This window comes from Hemibagrus wyckioides, linkage group LG10 (genome assembly GCF_019097595.1).
Source record: "Hemibagrus wyckioides isolate EC202008001 linkage group LG10, SWU_Hwy_1.0, whole genome shotgun sequence".
Classification (NCBI taxonomy): Eukaryota; Metazoa; Chordata; class Actinopteri; order Siluriformes; family Bagridae; genus Hemibagrus; species Hemibagrus wyckioides.
In genome coordinates this window covers 24,816,371-24,836,555 of record NC_080719.1, presented here as the reverse complement: position 1 = coordinate 24,836,555, position 20,185 = coordinate 24,816,371, and the positions used below count along the sequence as shown (strand labels likewise).

Below are 20,185 nucleotides of genomic sequence, written 5' to 3'. Positions count from 1 at the left end.
GAGAGCAAGAGAGAGACAAACAGACAGAGAGAGAAAGAGAGAGACAGAACGAAAGAGAAAAACAGACAGACAAAGATGGAGAGGGAGAGACAGACAGACATACAGAGAGAGAGAGAGAGAGAGCATCATTGCTTCAGACAGCTGTCCCCAGCTGATTCTGGGGTTAAAGAAAACACAGTGTAGATCTGAAAGTTGATGAGATTCCAGACAGTACAGTAGAGAGTGCAGTATTCAGAAACACTGAGCTTCAGCGAACTGGGATTTTCTCAACACAACTAGCTGACAGTAGAAGCACCCAAGCTTCTCACACATCCCCCTTCGGTAACACCAGGTTTACAAGGTTTGGGGTTTTGAGATCATTTAAAAATTCAGAAGTATGAGTGCCACAGTGAAAATGTTTCCCATGACAGTTAAGCTTATGTTGTTACCTGAACAAGATTATATAATATACAGTATATTTTATATATTATATACAGTGGGGTCCAAAAGTCTGAAAATTGGGATTTTCTTTTTGCATTTAAATTGGAAATAAACAGATTTGGAGAAAATAAAGACAGTAAATGTTCAATATCTTGAATATTTGATATTGATCCTAGTAAGTGCTTTGTACGAAAGGTCATATTTTCGTCATCCATAGTCTTGGTCAGATGTCCATGCCCAAGGACAAACCAAATTCCAAGAAACTCATATTATTTGTAATGAAAGTTGTATTCATTGAAAAACAGAAGCATTAAAGCTCTCAGACTTTTGAAGCCCACTGCATATACTATAATATACACTGACCCAGCATAACATTATGACCACCTGCCTAATATTGTGTTTGTCCCTGCCAAAACAGCCCTGACCCGTCCTGCACTGTGTATTCTGACTCCTTTCTATCAGAACCCGCATTAACTTCTTCAGCAACATGAGCAACAGTAGCTCGTCTGTTGGATCGGATCACCCGGGTCAGCGATCATAATGTTATGACTGATTGGTGTTTAATATAGAGAGCCTCAATGGATCTTGTACTTTTATAATGTTGAATCTTTAAATCAACTGAAAATGGAAAGCTAAGGCTATTCAAACAATACTTTTTTTGCTGCATTATATTTAAACACCTCCATCATGTATCATATTTTATCTAGTTGGTGTATTGTTCCACTCTTTCTGTTTGGATCCCTTCCAAAGTTTCTTTATTCCTGACAGGTCTACCTTTCCTGCTTTATATCCTGTCTGTCTCTACAGCAAACAGCATCTCTCATCTGTTCTCGATCAAAACAAATTACTTTCAGTCACAATTTCTGAAGTTTAGGGTACAAGTACAAAAGATACAACAGTTATAAACATAATGTTTAATCGAGGGAACAGGACCCTTGGCGGGGCAAAAAAGTCAAATAAACTGCAATGTTTCAGTCAGCTTCTGGGTCTGAAGAGTTGTTCCAAAAATATATCCAGATAGACAGGCACATCTTTGTAGAGCTGAGTTTATATCAGCTCGTTTTGACAAAAGTAGACAGTGATGCACTGCATGGATTCAATTTCTGTCTAGAAATTGTATGCAGTGAGTCATAAGCAGGTCTGAAGGTTTACACAGCCTGCAGTTTTACATTTTCATGGATCAATAAGCTCTAGGGTCTAAGATCGGGTCAGTGCTCAGTGTCTTAAGGTGTGTTTGTGGTCACCAACTTTTTCTCTGACTAGCATAGCTCTTTTCCACTATAGGTACTCTATGGAAAAGCATGGGCAAAGTCACAGTTTATTATAAAATGCCTAGACCTGGTGCAGATCTGTTGTAGGAATTGGAAAGGATCGTTACTCGATAAACAGAGCAACCAAATAACAATGTGAGGTGAGAGAAAGGAAAGTATAACTTTCTTGTAAAGCAAGAAAGCAAGCCATATAGATGTCACTTTGTCCTGATAGTATCTCATGGATGAGTCATACGTGTGCGCATTTTCCCATTTCTGTCACCAGTCATCAGTTTGTTTGCCGTGTTTTTACCGCCTCTGCAATGGTGCATAGGTACAAAAACATTTCAAAAGCATGGCCTGGCAATCAACAGCCATACCTCATGCAGCTGTGTGTCTCTTAAAGGGACATCAGCAGAGCAAAACATTAGGCATCGACTGCTTTGGCACCACAATGTCACTAAAATAAAAAAAATTAGCAGCATGGTTGAAAGGTTATAATAGCCTGGTTATACTTTATCTTTCTTTTTTTTTAGCTTAATTTAATCTCAGTAAATGTCCACATTGGGGCATTGGGGGCCTAGTGGTTAGCTCGATTCCTCTGCCCTATATCTGTGGAGTGCATGCTCTCTCACTCTGTGTTCCTCTGAGTATTCTGGTCTCTCGCCATCCAAAGACATGTGTTCTACGCTGATTGGCATCTGTGAATTGTCCATACTTGTGTGTAGCTATGTGTGTGTTGTGTATATGTGTGCATGATTGTTATGGGTTGGCTGCCCACAATGCTTGTCCCTTGCCTTGTGCCCAGAGTCCACTGGGATAGATTAAAGGTTCCTCATGACCCTATGTAGGATAAACAGTACAGAAAAAGGATGTATGTATGTATGTATGTATGGATGGATGGATGTATGGATGGATGGATGTATGTATGGATGGATGGATGGATGGATGGATGGGTGGATGGATGGATGGATGGGTGGATGGGTGAGTGGATGGATGATCCTACTTGTCTTGTGGATCTATATAAAATAAAAATATAAATATATATTATATAAAATATAACATTTTTAAGCACAGTTACAAACATTTATATTTTCTGATAAAACTTGAGCACATTTAAAAGTAGTAACTGAATTTTGATGAACTTTAGTACATATATTTGGGGCTGAATATCTCCACTTGTTATTGAGCACACATACATAACACTGTACATATAAGTGTAACTAATAATTGATTGTACCTAATATAATGTAATACAACTCAATACAATGTATATAGGTAATATATGCATACTTATAAAGCCTGAGTTATTGGTCTTGGGCTGTACCTCTGCAACGGTGATATTTTTTCATTTCTCTAATTTACCGATCTCTGAGACATCTGTGATCCAGTTCTCTTTGGTGGAAGGATCTCCTGGGAGCGTTAGCACTTCTTTTCTCATAGCCGGAATGTATTTTTAGCATTCCTCGGACATCTTCATCAGGCACATTATCCAGGTTAAAAGCAGTACACGCTATACCTAAGAGCTCTTTATTTAAGACAATACATCTTCCTGATTTAGTGTGTGTGCATAGATAGATAGATAGATAGATAGATAGATAGATAGATAGATAGATAGATAGATAGATAGATAGATAGATAGATAGATAGATTGATTGATTGATTGATTGATTGATTGATATATAGATCTAACCACAATAACCTTTCAGTTATGTCCAGAGAAATCAGCTTCTGAAATCTATCATTCTAATAGCAGTCCTCCACCTCTCGTTCTCGCATGACTAGTTTTGATATCTCAGGTTTTGATCAACCCTACAGCTCTTTTATCCTTCAGTAAATGGACCTGAATTCCCAGGTGTGAAAGGGTTTGGTATAGGATGAAAAAGATCGGGATATTAAATAATAATCAGCGCTGTACTTTGCCTCAAGGGCCTGCAGTGAGACAGCACCATGAGCAAGAGAATTTGTGATCTAATTTAGGGGCAGCCAGCCATTTAGTCCTTTCTTGGATGACTTTTGATGATTCGATTCACTCCATTCTTTTACGTTTTAGACCGAGCAGTCGATCAAAGCTCGTCCAGCTGTCCGATGCCAGGAGAAATATACTGACCATCTTTACGGTGGCTTTCAGAAGCTGTGCCGTCTGTCGGTCGCCCTAGATGTTGTAACATTGAGGGTGTTGGAGGGATAATTCATAATAGAGAGGGATGGTCGAAGCTTTAATACAGAAATCTAACGTTTGATGTAGTTTCCAGAGTCAGTGTTGTGATATTACAAAGGTCTTGTTTAGGCATCTTGTAGAAAAAAAATAATAATTGCCTGAATCAACATGTCATTTAAACTATTTCAGGACCTTAAACTCTGGCATGTAGTTATCTTTATGAACTGTCTGATTGTGTGACCTTCATCGCTCTGTAATTGTTACGATCATCCAGTTATAATACTATTATTAGTAGTAGTAGTAAATCTTAGCAATTTCTCATGTGTCGTGATTTTTCTTTTCAGAAAACATGTTGTATTTTACAGGGGGAAATTTTTGTTTTGCTCTTATGACTGAAGGGTTTGCAGTAAAAACTCTTTGTGCTATGAATAGCCATGTTCCTGTTAAGAAAATGTCAGATATTCACTAATTGGTCACTTTATTAGGAACACATGTGCACCTGCTTATTTGTGCAGTTATCAAAAATCACGTCATACAGGTCAAGAGCTTCAGATAATGTTCACATCAAAAATCAGAATGGAGAAAAAATGTGATCTCTCTGACTTTAAGCGTAACTTGGTGGTTAGTGCCAGATGGGCTGCTTGAGTATTTCAGAAACTGTTGATCTCCTGGGATTTTCACACACGCCAGTCTCTACACAGAAAGATACAAAAAACATGATGTGAGTGGAGGATCGACGCCTTGCTGATGAGAGGAGAATACACAGACTGGTCTGAGCTCACAGGAAGTCTGTAGTAAATCAAGTAAATACAACTGTGGTGAGTAGAAAAGCATTCCAGAAACACAAAACATCTAACCCTGACGTGCATAAGCTGCAAAAACAGAAGATAGGATTGGAATCTGATGTAATATTCTACTCCTGTCAGCCAAGAACATGAATCTGAGGCTATCATGGGCACAGACTGAAGGCTGGAAAAAGACCAGGGTTTGTTTGTTTTTTTTTTCTAATCTTAAGCTGTCCAGTTTGGGTCAGCCTGTGCTCATGATAGCCTCACATTCCTGCTGACAGGAGTGGAACCTGATGTGGTCTTCTGCTGTTGTAGCCCATGCACCTCAAGGTGTGATATTTTGTGCATGTGGAAATGCTTTTCTGCTTAACTTGGTTGTAAAGAGTGATTATTTGAGGAACTTGATTTTCACACCATTCTGTGTGTGTGAGCAGTTTCTAAAATACTAGCATATATAGCATATGTGGTACCAACATTCATGCCAGGATCACACAAAGTTACAGAAATCACACTTTTTCTTCATTCTGATGTTTTTCTGAAGCTCTTGATGTACATCTGTATTTTTTGTGTTACTCTGGTCTCACGTGATTGTCTGATTAAATAACTGGTCCTAATAACTGATGGTCAGTCTGTTAGACTGTGCTTTCGATTGATAAAATGAAAAATTGCATTTTATACAAAATACACATCACAATTCTAACAAAAAAAAATCATGGATAGTCTGAAACCCATGTAAATTCACATGAAAATATTGGATATATTCATAGGAATGTACAGGGGTTGGACAATGAAACTGAAACACTGGCCAATTTAGTGTTGGAGGTTTCATGGCTAAATTTGACCAGCCTGGTGGCCAATCTTCATTGATTGCACATTCCACCAGTAAGAGCAGAGGGTGAAGGTTTAATTAGCAGAGTAATAGCACAGTTTTGCTTAAAATATTGCAATGCACACAACATTATGGGAGACAATTCAGAGTTCAAAAGAGGACAAATTGTTGGTGCACGTCTCGCTGGCGCATCTGTGACTAAGACAGCAAGTCTTTGTGATGTATCAAGAGCCACGGTATCCAGGGTAATGTCAGCATACCACCAAGAAGGACGAACCACATCCAACAGGAGTAACTGTGGACGCAAGAGGAAGCTGTCTGAAAGGGATGTCCGGGTGCTGACCCGGATTGTATCCAAAAAACATAAAACCACAGCTGCCCAACTCACTGCAGAATTAAATGTGCACCTCAACTCTCCTGTTTCCACCAAAACTGTCCGGCGGGAGCTCCACAGGGTCAATGTACATGGCCGGGCTGCTATAGCCAAACCTTTGGTCACTCGTGCCAATGCCAAACGTCGGTTTCAATGGTGCCAGCAGCGAAAATCTTGGGCTGTGGACAATGTGAAACATGTATTGTTCTCTGATGAGTCCACCTTCACTGTCTTTCCCACATCCGGGAGAGTTACGGTGTGGAGAAGCCCCAAAGAAGCGTACCACCCAGACTGTTACATGCCCAGAGTGAAGCATGGGGGTGGATCAGTGATGGTTTGGGCTGCAATATCAGGACTACCGAACCATTCTGGAGGACCATGTGCACCCAATGGTTCAAACATTGTATCCTGAAGGCGGTGCCGTGTATCAGGATGATAATGCACCAATACACACAGCAAGACTGGTGACAGAGTGGTTTGATGAACATGAAAGTGAAGTTGAACATCTCCCATGGCCTGCACAGTCACCAGATCTAAGTATTATTGAGCCACTTTGGGGTGTTTTGGAGGAGCGAGTCAGGAAACGTTTTCCTCCACCAGCATCACGTAGTGACCTGGCCACTATTCTGCAAGAAGAATGGCTCAAAATCCCTCTGGCCACTGTGCAGGACTTGTATCTGTCATTCCCAAGACGAATTGATGCTGTATTGGCCGCAGAAGGAGGCCCTACACCATACTAATGAATTATTGTGGTCTAAAACCAGGCATTTCAGTTTCATTGTCCAACCCCTGTAGATATATATATTTAAATTATTTCTAATATTAATGTCAATATTGGATGATACTGTATTGAAAAATCTCAAAACTTTTTTTTTTCAGTATCTGGGTTTGGGTATCTAGGGCTACATTGTGAGAAAGTTATTCTGAGAAGAAGCAAAAAAAAAACAGATATGAAAAAGGGCCACAGGTTGATTTTCCAGGTTGAGACAGCCATGAAAGATTGAAATGTCAGATATGACTCAGAACAGTCAGCCCTGTGGAGATCACAAACCCTACACATACAGAAAAAATGGGAAAAAACCTGCTCCAGAAGAATCTCATTTTACCCCCATGTATCACAACTCTACACATTCCCCAGTCTTCAGGTTCTGAATTCTCTGCCCAGAGCTTGGGGCACTTTTTAAAAGATCACCACATCTCCTGCATTGGAGAAAGGAAACACAATTTCTGTTTCTAAACCCCAAATGCCATAACGATTTGTCCCTGGAGAAAGCAGTAGCATTTTAAGTCCTCACCTTTCCAACACATGTAACCCTGAGGACGAGCATGCCTCATCCTGAGCGCTAATCTCTCTCCTACCCAGGGCAAGGAGAAGAACGATCCTGAAGCATGGGCTTCTTTAATATCAGATTCTTCAATTCAGATACTCTGGCTCTGGCTTCAGGTATTTCTTTGCTTTGTATGCTCTTCTTGTAATATTGTGACCTTCTACAATACATTCAAACCCTGCATACTAAAGTGTCCAGACCACTGGCTGATAACATTCTTGCTTTTTCATGTATTCAATCATGGAATTTTTTTTTTAATCCATGCACAGGTTAGTCATACAGTATGTGCTTTGGAGTTGAATGAGACCATTCTTTTCTATATTTGGGCAAAAATGAGATAAGATATAGACATAGAGATAAAAACTAGATAGAGATAGAAGACATTTTTTTTAAAAATATATACATTTCACAAATGTACATACTATATCGCTATATAAAGAAGAAATGGAGTTAAAAGGAGCTCCATTAACTCTAATCTGAATGTATTAACCCTACACTATACAATAGCTCTGATGAATGCCGGGTTCTGATTGGTCAGCACTAGTTCCAGCTGAAATGCAATATGTTTGCATTTATATGTAATATGTTTCTATAATAAGAATAACAACGTACACAAGGACTGGTATAGAGGATCCACCTAAACAGATTTAAAAGAACATGTGTAATCAAGGATATGGTGAAACTTTCTTTAAGGAAATTATTATTATGACACTGGAAGGAGTGTCCAGTTAAAGCTGTAATGTAGTAAGTTTTTCACCATGACAAGCTGTGATTCTTCAAGAGGACGATTCTTGGACGAGACCTCTGTCACTCAGGATCTACAGGAAGTCCAGCAGTATCTGCAGCAGTAGAAAGTGGATTGGTGTGTGTATGAACACAGCTCTGCTCTTATAGCGCTCCTTACATCCTTTAATCTGGAATAGTTTGGTCTTCCAAACATTCCTGTGTTCTTCAGGTGTGTTTTTAGCTTCACTTCAGGCCGTATCACACGCTAACATAATAAAACCAAATTTCTTACATATAACACTCCTTCCTGCAACTGGAGCATATTTTAAAAGGATAGCCACATTCCTGTTAAGAAGATGTCAGATATACACTCATTGGTCACTTTAATAGAAACACCTGCTCATTTATGCAGTTATCTAAAATCATGCAGATAAAGGTCAAGAGCTTCAGTTAATGTTCACACCGAACATCAGAATGGGAAAAAATGTGATCTCTGTGACACTGGGTGGCTGTTAGTGCCACATGGGCTGATTTTAGAAACTGCTGATCTCCTGGGATTTTCACACACAACAGCCTCTAGAGTTTACACGGAATTGTGCAAAAACCAAAAAAAAAACATACTGTAAGCAGCAGATCTGCAGGCTGAAACATGATGAGAGAGTCCAAAGGACAATCACCAAACTGGTTTGAGCTCACAGGAATATGGCCGAATGTTTGTGGACACCCTCTGCCATCATGTCTATGTGTGTGTGAAGCACTTAATTGTCTAGACTGTCTTTGTATGCTGAAATATTATGATTTCCGGATATAGTGCCTCCAGTTTGGGAGGTACATGACCATATGGTTTGCCAAGGTTGGAGTGTGCTACACAGAGCCCTGACCTGAAACCCATTGAACAAGAAATTAACCAAAACTGCACTCCAGGCCTCCTCACCCAACATCAGCACCTAACCTCACTGATGCTTTCCAGCAGAGTGGGACAGAGAAGAGGGAAATACATTTACATTTCCAGCATTTGGTAGACGCCCTTATCCAGAGCGACTTAACTGAGGGTTAAGGGCCTTACTCAAGTGTCCAGCTGTGGCAGTTGGTGGACCTGGGATTCAGACTCACAACCTCCTCATCAGTAGGCCAACGCCTTAACCACTAAGCTATTACATCCCCCTAGGGATGATCAAAAATACACATATGCGTGTGATCATGGGGTGTCCGCTTACATTTGGTCACAAATCAGAAGGTTTACCTAATAAAACACAGGTTCATGAAGCTCAGTCCCAGAATGCATTTCTGTAAGCAGAGTAAATGCCAAGCGATTGACTATGTGTTTTCTTTTCACGTTGGTCTCAGAGTACATTTTGAACTTTCTTAAAGAAGGCACTGAGTGTCCTCTGGTGGCATCAGGTGTGTACTGCATCTCACTTAAACAGTACATAGAGAGAGTTTCAAGATCTTTTCTCCAGACGCCTTTAAAGGATCTCTCTCAAATCCTCTCTGAGGCCGAGGAACTCACAGAAGGGCTATTTATTGTTTATTCATAAAATAATTACAGTAAACAGATAATGCACTACCACAAACACAGAGGTGTCCTGAAGGAAAAAAATAATGACTCACACGAGTGCACTGAAAGCATTCTGCCGCTTTTTATGAGCACTTGTGTTTGTAGAGTCGCAGCAGATCTCATGCACAGATCGTCTCCCTCGTACTCCAGCAGCTTTTACAGGCATTCCTACACTATGAATAAATTGGCAGACTGTTTTCATATTTCTACAGATCATAAATCAGAGGTACGCACACTTCTGGTGGGTGGCAGAGCTGATCCAGATCTTCATCACCATCAGCATAACCGTGTCATTCCTTGTGATGGGATCAGCAATGAAGCATACAAGTATGTTCTTTATTTTCCAAGCTTCATGGAACATGAAAGATCATGTTTAATTAATTCTGTGGTATTTTAATCCGAGCGTAACAAGGTGAAATATGAGCCATCTTTGTGAATATGAAAGGAAATAGATTTGCTCCATCTCCCTCATAAGGATCTCTATAGCTGACAGAGTTTTGGACCTAGTTTAATAAATAGCACTTATACACCGATCAACAATAACATTATGACCACCTGCCAAAATGTTGTGTCAGTCCTCCTTATTCTGCTAAAACAGCCCTGACCCGTCGAAGCATGGACTCCACTAGATCCCTGAAGGTGTGCTGTGGTGTCTGGCACCAAGATGTTAGCAGCAGATCCTTTAAGTCCTGTAAGTTGCGAGGTGGGACCTCCATGGATATTTACAGGACTTAAAGGATACTTTTGATAGATACTGACCACTGCAGACCGGGAACACCCCACAAGAGCTGCAGTTTTGGAGATGCTCTGATCCAGTGGTCTAGCCATCACAATTTGGCCCTTTTGGTCAAACTCGCTCAAATCCTTACGCTTGTCCATTTTTCCTGCTTCTAACATCAACTTTGAGGACAAAATGTTGACTTGCTGCCTAATATATCCCACCCACTAACAGGTGCCATGATGAGGAGATACTCAGTCTGATTCACTTCACCTCTCAGCGGTCATATTGTTATGGCTGATCAGTGTATGGTTAAGAGCTGAACTAAAGATAATAACTACAAAATCAACAAGTGTACGTTAGAAAGGTTGCTGTAATTGTTATAAACCAAAAATAGTAATAATAAATAAATAATAAGTTATTAGAATTAAGGGTAATAGTATGAAAAATTAAGGATGCTGGTTAGTTATGGCACGGCTAGGCATGTTACAGAGGGCGAAAATGCCGCTACAAATTTCCCAAAGCTAGTTAGCTTTTATTGACAGACTTTATGTAACATTATCAAGCTAAACTTTGTTTACAGAAAACAAGTGTCTCTTTTCCAGCGTGTAGGAACGCGTTGGTAAGTTAATTAGTTAGCAAAGCAAATGCTAGCTTTTTCTCAAGCTAGCCAGCATTTAGTAGTTAATAAGCCAAGTTTTAGTGACCAAGCAATAATGGCAGAGTTTAAACCTCCAATATACACAAATGCAATATTACGTTAACCTGCTTTTAGAAATTTGTGCATGTTTTATGCTAGAAATGGGTGTTTTTACCTCAGAAACCATAGTAATGACACACTAAAAGAAATTTCTTTTCTAATTTTGTCATAAGTATAAAATATAAACACATGCTTTATCCATGCTTTTTTTCTTTACAAAACGCAAATAGGGTTTAATTTGGAGTCCTTTTTTTACATAATTAGATCTAGAGATTTAATTAAAGCAAATTAGCTTTGCACCTGTGATGACATTAGCATCAGAAAACACTGACAAGAACGAGAGCTAACGTTCTATTAGTACACTTTAACCCAGTTTAATCGATCAGCCAGTGGCACCAGCCCTATTCTCCATTAGCGGAGCACATTCAGAGTTTCAGCTTGGCCCACTGCTGACTCAAGGAGCCTCTGGCTTTCTAGAGTCCTGATGCATTTGTCTGAGAAGCTGCAGTGTGTGTCTGGGTCCAATCCAACAGAGCTCTCGCTAGAGAATGTCATCATGAATTATGTCCACTGCATGGCTCATCAGGATATGGATTGGAATGGCCTTTGTTACAAATTACAACAGAAAGCATATGGCGGCGTGGATCAATTAATCAACATCTGAGTGAACACGGCCCCGTGTCTTGTTAACCGTTACTGCCGTAGTGGGATGTTCAGCTGTAGGGATGAGCTCAGGTTTTAGGGTATAAAGGCAGAATGTTGCAAGGATTTTTTTATTTTATTTTTTTTAATTCAGATTTTTATGAAGGAAGGTTAGAGAAGGACTTTTTTTCTTAGAAAGTTTTAACTTTTAAAAACAGCCTTCATTACTTTCAAGTACATGGCTCTTCTGAAAGAGATGGTATGTGAGTCGGAAAAAATAAATCCCCAGCAGTATCCATAATGAAGACTTCAAAGCTGTTTTCAATTCTTGCCTCATCCTCCACAGACAAATCAAAAGGCTTCAGTTAAAGTTGCATATTAAAAATTTGACTCTTTTCAGTCGACGGCTTGGTAAACAGACAGTGGGAGATGAACGCCGGCCCAATGCCGAGAATCCAGCCACGGACTTTACCTCAAATCTTTAACAGCGTCAGAATGAGAAGGTAAAGCGTTAAATCATTTCACGACACGTTCTAAAAACAAACAGCAAATTTGTTCAACTCCTGGACCAGACACTAATGTGACCGGATAAGCAGCGAGATTTTTCCCAAAACAAAGAAACTGTTCACGCTTCAGTCTGTTTGAATCAGAAACATCAGGAAAGTTCATGTTCATATTTTCAGAATCTACTCAAAAGCTATCATGCAATTTTCAGTAAAAGGGGAAATGTAACCCTTTATATTAATACATTTACACTATGTTGCCAAAAGTATTGGGACACCCCTCCAAATCATGTTGTTTTTCAGGGGTTGGGCTCGGCCCCTTAGTTCCAGTGAAAGGAACTCTTAATGCTTCAGCTTTCATGCTCCTAACTTTGTGAAGCATTAAGAGCTAAGGGGCCGAGCCCAACCCCTGAAAAACAACACCAATGATATTTACTTTTGGCAATACAGTGTCTTTTCAATCAGAATTATTTTATTTATTTTATTGCCACAAGTCTGATATAAAATTAGTCTGGAGACTGTGTGAGATGTTTTTAGCTCTGTTGGGATAACCTTATAGGTTGGGAATTTTAGTGGTTGAAGATAACAGCTTCAAATTTTAGATGCTTATGGACATGAACTTGGAGCATCTCAGAGAGCAGAAATGGGTTTGATATCAGCTGATAGAAAGAAGACATTTCTGATTATATTGCCCCTATTAAGCTAGATTAAAAACAGAAATGCAATTTAATTTCAATTCAATTTACTTGCATAGCGCTTTTAACAATGGACATTGTCTCAAAGCAGCTTTACCGAAGTATAGAAACAAAAAAGGATAAAGTTTAAAGTTTAGTTACTATTTTATCCCTATTTTAGAATGCCAGTAATCACCACTGTGGAGTGTGATATAACAAAGAAATCCAATGCTGAATCTGGACACTCCAAAACAGACAGACATTCCATTGCTCTGGTTTTTTTTTTTCCAGCTTGATTCATTTTTTAAAAAAAATGAATTAAATGAATGAAGACTCTCGGATATATTCTGCCTTGTGCACAGTGTTCAATCTGCTCGAGCTGTATGTAGCGCCACTCCACCAAATGAAGCACGTTTCTTTTGGCTGTACAGATATAGGGGAGAAATAGTTTGATTTCGGAGCTCAGCGTGAGTGTGTTGAAGTTGAATACTGCATCTACTCTTTGCGTCATAAAAACGAACGATTCTGTTTGTTGCAGTGAAGCGACAGCCTTAATTCATTATATCTACATTACAGGACAGTGAAATTCATTTCCTTGTGTATCCCAGCTTGTTAGGAAGCAGGGGTCAGCGCGCAGGGTCAGCACTCTGGAGCAGAGAGGGTTAAGGGCTTTGCTCAGGAGCCCACGTGTTAAAGAGATACATACAGCAAATCAAGAAATGCACAATACTGTTAACTTGTTCTCTCTGAAAAAGAGTAAATAAAGAAGACAACTACTCTGGTCCTGTCTTAAAAAACATTAAGAAATTCCAGCTACAGTTCATAGTTGTTTAGGATGCATTATTTGTACAATCTAAATATTCATATTCACTTACAAACCCTAACGTCCCCGCTGCGTGTCCAGGTCTTATTTTTACCCCATTTTCTCCAGAATGTGGAAATAAAATTCACCCCACTCAGTAGCGTGAAGGTTAGCGTATGTTTCTACCAACACATGTAAAGCTTACACAGAGCAGCTGAACACGATCAGAGAACTGCCCTCTTCCACATACATAAGCTCACAGATGTCCACAATTGATTACTGTCACTCTTGACTGACCGGGGAATAAAAGTTGTCACGTCTCCCATCAACCTTTCTGATCATTACATCCAGTCCAGGCTTACCTTTAGACTACAACGATATTTAGAGTAAAACACAACACAAGGGGGCAGTGGTAGCTCAAGTGGTTAAGGCTCTGGGTCATTGCCCAGAAGATTGGGGTTCAAACCCCAGCACCCCAAGCTGCCACTGTTGAGCAAGGCAGCCCCAACCAACATCCACCCCCACCCCCACCCCCACCCCCACCCCTTCTGGGGTGCTGCATCATGGCTAACCCTGTGCTCTGACCACAACCCAAGAATGGTATATTCCAAGAAAGAATTTCACTGTGCAGTAATGTATAAGTGGCAAATAAAGACAACTTAACACAATGCAAGAAATTAACATTCTTTATCATTTATGATCTTTTCTCCTCTTCAGTGTTTCTGGGGGATTCTTGACGTTTCTGGTGTTTGGGATCATTTTTGTCGTGTCTATGTGTGATCCAAAGGTAGGTGTTTATTATTTTTTGGACATATGATCATGGTCAAGTTGATGTTAGATACATATAGACTTATGGAAATATGGTGCAATTTCTGTGACTCCTTTTTTAACATATATTCGGTGTGTTGGTGTGTCACTTGGTCACAGCACAAAAGAATACAATTAGTTGATGGCTATATCTTTAATTAATTACTTACCTGCACAGGTATACAGCTAGCGCTAAAGGGTATGATGGCCAAGAAGTGCAAAACAAAATAAATCAGGAAACACAACACAACAGGAAACACGATAACAAAACAGACAAACTGGAGAAGGTAGGTATAAAGGTAGGATTTATTTTCTTTTGCACTTCTCGGCCACCGTATAAGGAACTTGGGTTGAACAATATTCTGTTCTGCCCAAACCCAAAGTGTGGAAGAAAACAGGTTTTTGGCCAAAATTCCAAGCTCCTCTATATCTGGGATAACTTCTCCATATCATGTGTGTCAGTCTGGGAAAACCTGTCAACTGTCTCTGTGGCAGAATTCTTGTAAATATATATATATATATATATATATATATATATATATATATATATATATCTATATATATATCTATCTATATCTATATATATCTATATATATAGCCACATGCAATGCTAAACACACTCATTCTGTCTAAAAGCTTGCATTTAAAACCTCATTTTCTCATACAACAAACGTCACGGATTTTAAAATGTCCGTAATGCTCCTGTGCCAGAACATCCTCATCAAAACAGAGAAGAGCTCTTCTACACTCTGTACAGGAGACAACATATAAAAAGTAAAGAAAAATGGCCAAATAAATACATTAAGAACAAGGAGCTTAGTGACCAGAATCTGACTGAGTGGGTGAATATTTCCTCATTGTTAAGTGTAGAGAAGACCATGATGGCGATCATACTTAAATGCAGCACCAGGTGATGAGGCTGAGACCGTGTGACCATGCTGATGATCATTTTCTGGACTCTAGAGTACTGTCATAAAGATCCATGCTGTGAACTGGATATTTGTGTACTTTAGCAGCTTCATTTATAATCCTGACTCACCTTCCAGGGTTTTATCGTTATGCTCGACAAGGTCGTCTCGTTCTCCTTAAACACTGAAGTAGGCTTGTTCATCTTCTTGATGCTGAGGGCCTCCAGATCAGAGCGGTTTAAGTAAGTATGTCTAGCCTTGTGAGTGTGTGTGTGAGAGAGTGTGTATTTGTCCATGAGCAATCTCTTCAGTAGTCTTTGCTTGCTTTCAGACATATGACGGTTCCCCTGCCAGTGGGTGAAAGCCTCTTCAAGCTCCACTGGCTCCTGCCAGTCTACTTCCTCTTTGCTGTGGCATACGATCTCAGCCTGAGTGTGCTGGACATATCAAAGAACATGCATCATTCCTTACAGACCAACAGGTCTCTGGTGTAAAAGCCTAGGGCTGAAGAGCTGTAAAATTTAGTCCACAGCAGTCTGCTTGTTGAGTGGATTGAGATGTCTGGCCTTCAGCTGGTCAGTCTTCAGAGATGGACATCTTCATATACAATTACTTGCTACAACTGACCGATCTCACCTACAGCTTACAGGGAAAGTGAAGCACAATAGAAAATCTGGAGTACTACAGTTTTAAATCTGATGAATACTGGCAGGGATCTTAAAGTGAAGAGAAACCAGGGATCTTGGACCTAAATCATCTGTGACTCTTAAATTTAGGAAGAAAAAAAGCTTTAGTATGTGAGCCTTAAGAAGTTGGATAATGTTGAGAGAAATCTATCTGAAGCATCTGTGGAATTTATTTTATAGTGAAAGACATCCCTGGAAAAAAATGTAAGAACGTCTGCATTCAATTATTCAATACAACTAATGCATGCGTTATTAATTATACATATATATAGATATATTATAAATGAAACACCTAAAATCTAGGAAATTGAAGCTGCATGTAATTGTGTTAAGCAAATGTATGTAATTATCTGACATGTCAAATTCTAAAAGGTGGTAATCTAAAATAAAACAGGAATAATGTGTGGCAGGCTGGAGAACCCTTCACATGGTGTCGTTTTTGGTATTTGTTGTTGTTGCATTAATAAAGACCAAAAAAATGAACAGAAGCAAACCGAATTCTGTCGGTCAACAACTTGACCAAAGCATCAATTTTATCATGTGTGGAAATCACACTTACACTATATTGCCAAAAGTTTTGGGACGTCTGCCTTTCCATGCACATGAATGTAATATGGAGTTGTCCCGCCCTTTGCAGCTATAACAGCTTCAACTCTTCTGGGAAGGCTTTCCACAAGGTTTAGGAGTGTGTTTATGGGAATTTTTGACCATTCCTCTCTAGAAGCACATTTGTGAGGTCAGGCACTGATGTTGGACGAGAAGGTCTGGCTCACAGTGTCCACTCTAATTCATCCCAAAGGTGTTCTATGGGGTTGAGGTCAGGACTCTGTGCAGGCCGGTCAAGTTCCTCCACACCAAACTCACTCATCCATGTCTTTATGGACCTTGCTTTGGTCACTGGTGTGCAGTCATGTTGGAACAGGAAGGGGTCATCCCCAAACTGTTCCCACAAAGAGCATGAAATTGTCTAAAAACAGTCCCGTCCGTATATTAACTGGATCATTCACCCTTTTTATTTTCTGTAGAAGTTTGCTCTTCTGACTCCTGGCCATGTATTTCAGTGTTAAAGTAATACAAGCTCTCGAAGCAGAAAGAACATAATCAATGTAAAGTAGGGTTAAATTAACTGTTATTGTAAAATAAAATAAAACTGAATTTAAAAAAAAAAAAAAAATCACATATGCTAATGAGACAGGAGGAGCTCAGAAAGTCACCTGACACTCCCACATGTCCTAATCAGCATATCACAACCATGAAGTCTCAGATGAAGTTGAAACGTCACAGATTCGGCGAAAAAAGAGGCGTGTTTGTGCTTTCTTGGGAAATGTCCAACTTTGGTCACATGCTTTTACGCTCATGTGACCTGAATATATTTGCATTCATTATGAGTGGGCAGGGATATTCAAATGAATGAGCTCGTTTCTTTATAGGTGTAAGTGTGTTATTGTTTTATACTGAAATGACACATCAGAAAGTCCTGACCCTCGCATCTGACTATAAAACGTTTTTTTTTTCAACAGAAGAACTTTAACATAACTTCTACACATCATGCGTAAAGGTCAGCAGGTCTGTTTTTATTAAACAGTAGATGCAAGTGTCCACTCCTACGCCTCCTTGCTGCAGAAAAGAAAGTGCATCATTTTTCCAACAGACATTATTAAAAGAAGGATCACACGCTCTTAGTCATATCAAAATATACTTTTTTATTTTGAACTTCTGATCCGATGACAACAAATCAATGCATTGCAAGGTGCAAGGCTGAGCGGGGAGGGTCAGCAACCAGAAGAACCGTTCGACTGGGAAAACGAAGGGTGGGCATAGTGGGTACTGCTGATAAACATTTCCAACCCAGAAAGCTCAACCCGGGAAAGTTCTGTACACGCTCCGAGTGTCCGAATTCAATGTGTTTTGAACTTTTTTTTGTTTTTCTTATAGCTACAAAGAAATATGAATTACAAAAGTACTAAAAGAGTACAAAAAGTTCAGGACGAGTGTGGGAGGGGAAGGGGGTATGATGAAAAATTTCGGTGGTGACGAAATGAAAAGGTGGGAAGAGGTTGGGAGAGCAGGTTATGGAGTAACAGAACCGAAAGAACCTTCTGTTGCCACTGACTGCGTAATAAATAGTGTTCAGACAGTACAGTCTACTTAAAGTTTGAAGACGCTTGAAGTTTTTCATTCTACACCGCCTAAAAATCAACAGAAACCTTACGAAATGGAGACCTGATACCTGGGACTGTAAAAAATAAATTATAATGACGAAGACGCAGGCTCTGCTGCCGGACACGCGGGTCTCTGGAGCCCCGGCCTCGTCGTCTCCGCTCTCTCAGCAGTATCGGAGATCTTTAGTGACTTTTCAATGCCAATGAGAGAATTAAAGGGACATCTTTTTTTTCTTTGCCGTAGCTGAATAAAAGGTGAGTTCAGGGTTTGCAGCAGAAGCACACACTGATCATGGACGATTATTTGCCTTGCGTGTTAAAATTATTTCACAGCAGGAACAGTTACGCTTACCGAACACGATTCTTAACTCCAAATCGGCGCTCAGACTTGCCTTAAGCTTCATATTTTCCTCTGACATCTATTTAGCCATTATTTATGTTTCTCTAGTCTAGTCGAATATATGTATTGTGTTCGTAAAATAATACTTCTGTGACGGATCTACCCGACTTTATCATCACATCTGAGACCAGACTCCTTTCAGATGGACTTTAAATAAAATTAATTATGGACGCATTGCTGAGAAACGAGCCTCCGGCTACGAGATATTGAGCGGACAGGAAGGCGTAATAGGCGATTAATATTGATTGCTACGCTCGATTGTTACAAATAAGAGGACTGAATAGCTGAGTGGACCGGTCAGTCAGTTTAACAATGTGGTATTGTGTGTGAATGGAATATTAATATGCAATGAGGATAAAGTCAGGGATGTTTAGCATGACGGATGGACGAAAGCAAGTCACCGACGTCTTTAAGGAGAAATTAAAAAGGTAGATAACTTTATACTGTGCACGGATTTGTTTTATAGAACGACTATATATCAGTGAACAGATCATTTGTGAAACTTAAAGCAAGTCTTTTTGTCTAGATATATAATCGATAATAAATCTAGGGTTGTCCAGTGTTAGCCATTGTACTGTTTAGACCTCAAGCAACATGTTTTTTTTTTTCTTCCTCTAAACCATATTAAAATGCCTGTTCTTAATGCAATGCAGGAAAAATATATCTAAGGTGTAGCTACAGCAGTTAACTCTGTCTACAGTTAACATTTTTGTTGCTCCATCAATACTGGACAAGCCAAGCTTAACGCACTTATACCTCCCTGTGAATGTGCACCGCTGTAATTTCAGCAGAATTAACGTCTCCTTCGAATAAACGACCCTAGCTGAAACAACGGGCTTCGTTTTTGAACAATTAAACCCGAGTATGAAGACTACTGAAACGGAGGAATAAATGAAAGCGAAATGGTTTCCATTCCCCACGCTGATCTGTCTCCCCCCGCCCCCCCGGAACCACATTATGTAAAGTACCAAAAAGACTTTAAATAACTGTACTCTGCATAAAAAAGAGAGAGAAAGATGAGTCTGTATTTCATGCAGCTGTGACCTTAAAAATGCAAGTGTTGAAAAAGAGCAAGAAAGAAAGAAAAAAAGAACACAAGAGTTAAGAGAAAGAAAGCAGAAAATAAACAGATGTGTGCACACTGAAATGGAACTAACAACAAAGATTAAAATCTTTTCGCTTGTTTATTTTGATGAGATTGGATTGAAGAACAAATAGTAAAATATCTTCCAAATTTTGGTAAATATACCAGTCCTTTTTTTTTTCTTTTTTTTGCTTCTTTCTTCTTTTGTGTCGTTTCCCCACCGATGTTACTTACAAAAGTCCCTTTCATGTCTCTGGTTGGAATCCACTCTACCTCGTCTGCTGCATCAGGATGCTTGTTTTTTTGTCCTGTCTGTAGTGGCTGGCCATGGTACAATAGGGATTGTAGCAGTACATGGGGCAGGGACAGTCATTTTGGCTATGTACACATTCATAGTCGGTCCATGGCTTCCAACAAGCAGCGTTATTTCCTCAGATCTAATACACAAACCTAAAGAGAGAGAGAGACAGAGCACAAAGACACACTTTTAAATCACACGACTGTGCTTGAGAAGTATAACTGCATTCTTCTAGGGTTCTGTTAGCTTCAGGGGGAAATTGCTGTTCATAACAGGGTTAGGGTTTCTTTAACAAGAAAAAAAAAAACCAAGCACAAAAATCCAAGCACAAGTTGGTGAATGTGACTACGTTTAAACTGTTCAGTAAG

General features: G+C 39.6%; 2 protein-coding genes across 4 annotated transcripts in view; one reads left to right on the top strand and one right to left on the bottom strand.

The window, feature by feature from the left end:
* The window catches only part of si:ch211-51h4.2 (uncharacterized), a 147,967-nt gene extending 131,678 nt beyond the window's left edge, over positions 1–16,289 (top strand). For 2 of the 3 annotated variants that reach the window (XM_058401581.1, XM_058401580.1), the window contains 5 exons: positions 9,646–9,760; positions 11,894–11,996; positions 14,190–14,259; positions 15,326–15,429; positions 15,519–16,289. In XM_058401581.1, the coding sequence (XP_058257564.1) occupies positions 9,646–9,760; positions 11,894–11,996; positions 14,190–14,259; positions 15,326–15,429; positions 15,519–15,681 (555 nt within the window). In that variant the 3' untranslated portion in view covers positions 15,682–16,289. Of the gene's footprint in view, positions 1–9,645; positions 9,761–11,893; positions 11,997–14,189; positions 14,260–14,457; positions 14,757–15,325; positions 15,430–15,518 lie in introns of those variants that run through there. The other variant, XM_058401582.1, reaches the window with a different exon arrangement.
* Positions 16,290–17,552: 1,263 nt separating this feature from the next.
* Positions 17,553–20,185, bottom strand: part of tbl1xr1a (TBL1X/Y related 1a) — a 61,308-nt gene continuing 58,675 nt past the window's right edge. The window contains exon 17 of the mRNA XM_058400869.1: positions 17,553–19,969. Coding sequence (XP_058256852.1) covers positions 19,943–19,969 — 27 coding nt within the window. The 3' untranslated portion in view covers positions 17,553–19,942. The remainder of the gene's footprint in view (positions 19,970–20,185) is intronic.